The 4286-nt window shown below is 46.0% G+C and overlaps 1 protein-coding gene across 1 annotated transcript in view; it reads right to left on the bottom strand.

Moving 5' to 3' along the window:
• Positions 1-4041, bottom strand: part of esrrd (estrogen-related receptor delta) — a 7629-nt gene extending 3588 nt beyond the window's left edge. Inside the window, exons 1-5 of the mRNA XM_062552007.1 lie at positions 3983-4041; positions 2942-3378; positions 1435-1551; positions 603-713; positions 194-358 (exon numbers count right to left, since the gene is read on the bottom strand). Of these exons, the coding sequence (XP_062407991.1) occupies positions 194-358; positions 603-713; positions 1435-1551; positions 2942-3378; positions 3983-4041 (889 nt within the window). The remainder of the gene's footprint in view (positions 1-193; positions 359-602; positions 714-1434; positions 1552-2941; positions 3379-3982) is intronic.
• Positions 4042-4286: the final 245 nt, after the last annotated feature.

Below are 4286 nucleotides of genomic sequence, written 5' to 3' on the forward strand. Positions count from 1 at the left end.
CTTGGTATTGAGCCAGGGTTTGGGTTTGATTAATAGATAGATAAACAGATAGATAGATAGACAGACAGACAGACAGACAGACAGACAGACAGATAGATGGATAGATAAATAGATAGATAGATGGATAGAGGTTTTATTTCTAAAAGAAAACTGGCTTTGGTTTTGAGCCCACTCCTGAGCAGAGGTGGTGTACCTGGGATGTTCTTGGCCCAGCCGATCATGACAAGCAGCTCTCTGTTCAGGAGGTCACAGAGGGTGAGCAGGGTCTTGAGCTCAGCGCTGCCCCCAGAGGACGAGTCGGGGATAGCACACAGAGGCGCCGGCTCAGACACCAGCAGCTGGGAGATCACTTTATTGCCTAGGACAAGACGGAGAGGGTTTCAGTGTGTTAATGAAATGGTAGATAGTGTCCCAAATAAAAGTGTTAACACATTTTCTACCACTAACATAGAAAAGGCGGAAAACACTTTACAAGCTTTTAACTTGTCATAAGTGTCATAAACCTTTCTTTACGAATAAGAAATATTAAATAAATAATATAGAAATTAACAAGTTATTCAATTAGCTCGTGAAAGTTGAAATCTGAGGTCTGGGTCTCTTACCGATGGGTTTGGCCGGATGTGAGAAAGGGGTTTTGGTATACAGGGTCAGGCCACAGTCCACTCTGCGCTTGTATTTCTGCCGACCTCCTCTCACCCGATCCATACGCACACCTGACCCAGGACAGACATATCATTATATTAGTGAAACATAATGCTATAACTATAAGGTGCTATAACTTCTTTGTTGAAAAGTTCTTACACCATTATTGTCAAATGTAAGAGCAGAAAGTTTACAAGTTGCCAAAAAAAGTCTGGCTGCGCAAATAAACGTCTAAGCTGATCAGAGCTATCAGTGACTATTGTCCAGCACAAAAGTGGACTGGCCAGGCTCCTGTACATCCAGTATGTAGTATGCATGTGTAGTATGTAGTATGTCCTCTCTGGAGGTCAAGACTTGCCATGGGCTACAGAGGCTACAGTGCATTTGTGGGGAGTGTGTGTGTGGAGAGGCTACAGTGCATTTGTGGGGAGTGTGTGTGTGGAGAGGCTACAGTGCATTTGTGGGGAGTGTGTGTGTGGAGAGCGGTCACCCAGCCTTGACTGAGGCTACAGTGCATTTGTGGGAAGTGTGTGTGTGGAGAGGCTATAGAGCAGTTGTGTGGAGTGTGTGTGTGGAGAGGCTACAGTGCATTTGTGGGGAGTGTGTGTGTGGAGAGGCTACAGTGCATTTGTGGGGAGTGAGTGTGTGGAGAGGCTACAGTGCATTTGTGGGGAGTGAGTGTGTGGAGAGGCTACAGTGCATTTGTGGGGAGTGTGTGGAGAGAGAGTGTGTGTGTGGAGAGAGAGTGTGTGTGTGGAGAGAGTGTGTGTGTGTGTGTGTGAGGTCACCTACCCTCCTTCATCATGCCCGCGCGCAGACACTTCTGGAACCGGCACGCCTGGCAGGACTTCCGCCGGCGCTTGGTGATCTCACACTCGTTCGTCACGGGGCAGGTGTACTCAATGTTACCTGGAAAAACACACACACACACACACACAGTTCACTCAAATGACCACACTGAGGTCCACATATGAGGTCTCAAACCTGTGAAGCACATGAGCACAATGTTGGACCGCTCCACAACGTCTGTGCTCACAACATGTCCCCCTTCTCATGCCTTTGCTGTTCCATCATCTGCTGTTATAATCTGTTGTTTTTTTTTTTTCTATCTCCATGTTGTGCCTCTATCCCACTTTCCACGCCTGCCACCCTGGGCCTTCACACAGCAATCCATAGCAGCTAGACTACGAGTCCGCCTATTGATTGGACTGGCCCATGCAGGCTTAACGAGACACTGCTCAGGACAGGGGCTACAAGTTTTGAGGCTGGCAAGACAAAAAGCCCCTAATAGACTATTGACTGCTCCACTCCACTCTACTCCACACAACACAACACAACACAGAGAGAGAGAGAGAAGCGACACTAGGCTCCCTGTGATTCTTTTCTAAGGGCGTAAGTACCTCAATCAATGAGCCTCCCCCTAAAAACAACACACACACACACACACTAGGATTAGGGAATCCATTACCCGGCAGTGACTCTTCATCAATATATTGATAGTTGTTCAGACAGTGTTATGTGTTTGTGAATTAGATCAAATCTGGTCATGCTTCACAGCTCTCCTTAACGTGTTAACCAGAACGACAATTTTGTAAAAGGCCTACAGGCACTAAACTATATGTTTTAGCAAAGTTAAAAATCTTATGTGTTCCATAACAAGAGTTGAACTACTCAAATGAACCAAATGTTTACCCATAAATAAACTCGAGCACTTTAGGCTGCAATGCTCCAAGTAACTGCAGGGACTAATTGGCATCTAATTAGTGACAATGAATATAACACAGTTATCTCTCTACTTTCACAATCACCATTCCAACGCCCTTGGTTAAGAACTCGGCAAACTTTCAGGACTAAAATAGATTTGTACATTTGTACATTTCAAATGTTCAGGACTAGCCTACAATAGTTAGGCTAAATCAGATCAAAAGCGAATAGGCCTACTGATTACAGTGTAACATCCGTATCGGGGCAACAACCACACTAACAAACAATCACAGGCCGTTAAGGAGCATATTGAGTCTTCACACGAAAATCAATCACATAACAAGATGAACTGACATAAAATTATTGAATATCTGATTTGGCTCAAGAACCCCCCTTACTAGAATATTGATTATTTAATTAATTAAAATCGGCATAGTTGTCACATGGCCTACATTCACTCTCTTTCTCCGGCGCTCTCTCTCTCTCTCTCTCTCTCTCTCTCTCTCTCTCTCTCTCTCACACACACACACACACACACACACACACACACACACACACACAGATATCTCTGTAATACAAACTTTCTGATAGCTACCTTGAATGGTTCTCTTGAAGAACGCCTTGCACGCTTCGCAGGACGCGACCCCATAGTGATATCCAGATGCAAAGTCTCCGCAGACTAGACAGAGCCGCTTGTGTGCCGAGCCCAGCGTTGACGCGTATTCCCCAGCGAGGTGCACCACATCTCCGCCAACCGACAGCCCGCCACTGCGCTCCGTGTGATAGTGATGGGAGCTGGATCCGGGTGGCGTGCAGCTGCCTCTGCTGCTGCTACTACTGCTGCTAGAGCTGGGCGAGTCGGGGTTGAGGGACTGGGTCTGCGAGAAGAAGCTATAACCGCTGCTTTCCGATGTACCGCCGGGGCTGAAGGGGGTGTTACTGTCCAGGGGGAAAGCCGGGCTTGATGGGTCCGGTTTGATGCAAGGTTCGAGCGGCGACGGGGGCCCATCGGTCGTGGAAGAATCCAAGAAACTAGAGGTTGAAATGATGAGACAAACGGTTCAAAAGTGACTATGTAGATAGTGTAGTTTACATTTAAATGACACTTGACCCTTACAAGAATTGTGATCAACAGGCAGCTGATACGCAGATCTGGCGTCAAACTAGCCTATACTGTACAGTAGGTCTACAGTTTTGTTGCTTTCACTTAAGAACTGCTGTCTACAGTCTAGCCTACTCGTTCTGTTATCCTGTGACAATTAAAGATTATTGATAGCCATTCCTGGATTTGTTAAGCAGGCCTATTGACTTTAAATTGCCTGGCTGGTTTGCCTTGGACCTTCACCAAAAACATTTTCCCTATAGGCTATGCCATGAGACTATTCAGTGTCTATGAGGTCAAATACATTTTTCATTTTCAAAAGCTAAAGATCAGGTCATGGTTACACTAGTACTACAAATGTTGACAAAACCAGCAACCAAGAAACAGGAAGATGTTCACACTGAATCCTAACAGCACATCCCAAACAAACACAAATCTGATTAGGCCTGTGACCATCCATCTATCCTTCATATAAAATGTATGCATGACTGTATTTTTGTGTCGTAAAATGTTTAGTTATTAGAAGCAACTCACTGGTTGTGTTGGCTGAGAAAGTGGAAGTTCTCTGTCAGGCAGAAGCCTTTGATGTCCATTTTGAAGCACCTTGCAAAAACACACCTGCCGGTAACTCCACGCCTGTGTTGTGTCTTTACTCCAAACACGGGAGAGAGTCGAGATGGAGAGATATGGTTGAGAGAGAGAGAGAGAGGAGGAGAAAAGGAGAGGTGTGGCGAGGAGAATGCTGACACACGAATATGAGCTTCGGCGGGGGTGAGCTGGTTTATTTAAGCGATGGCTGTGGGAGAGAAGGGAGGGGCCGGCCAGCCTAATCCAGAGA

This window comes from Sardina pilchardus, chromosome 13, assembly GCF_963854185.1.
Source record: "Sardina pilchardus chromosome 13, fSarPil1.1, whole genome shotgun sequence".
In the NCBI taxonomy this organism is placed as follows: domain Eukaryota; kingdom Metazoa; phylum Chordata; class Actinopteri; order Clupeiformes; family Clupeidae; genus Sardina; species Sardina pilchardus.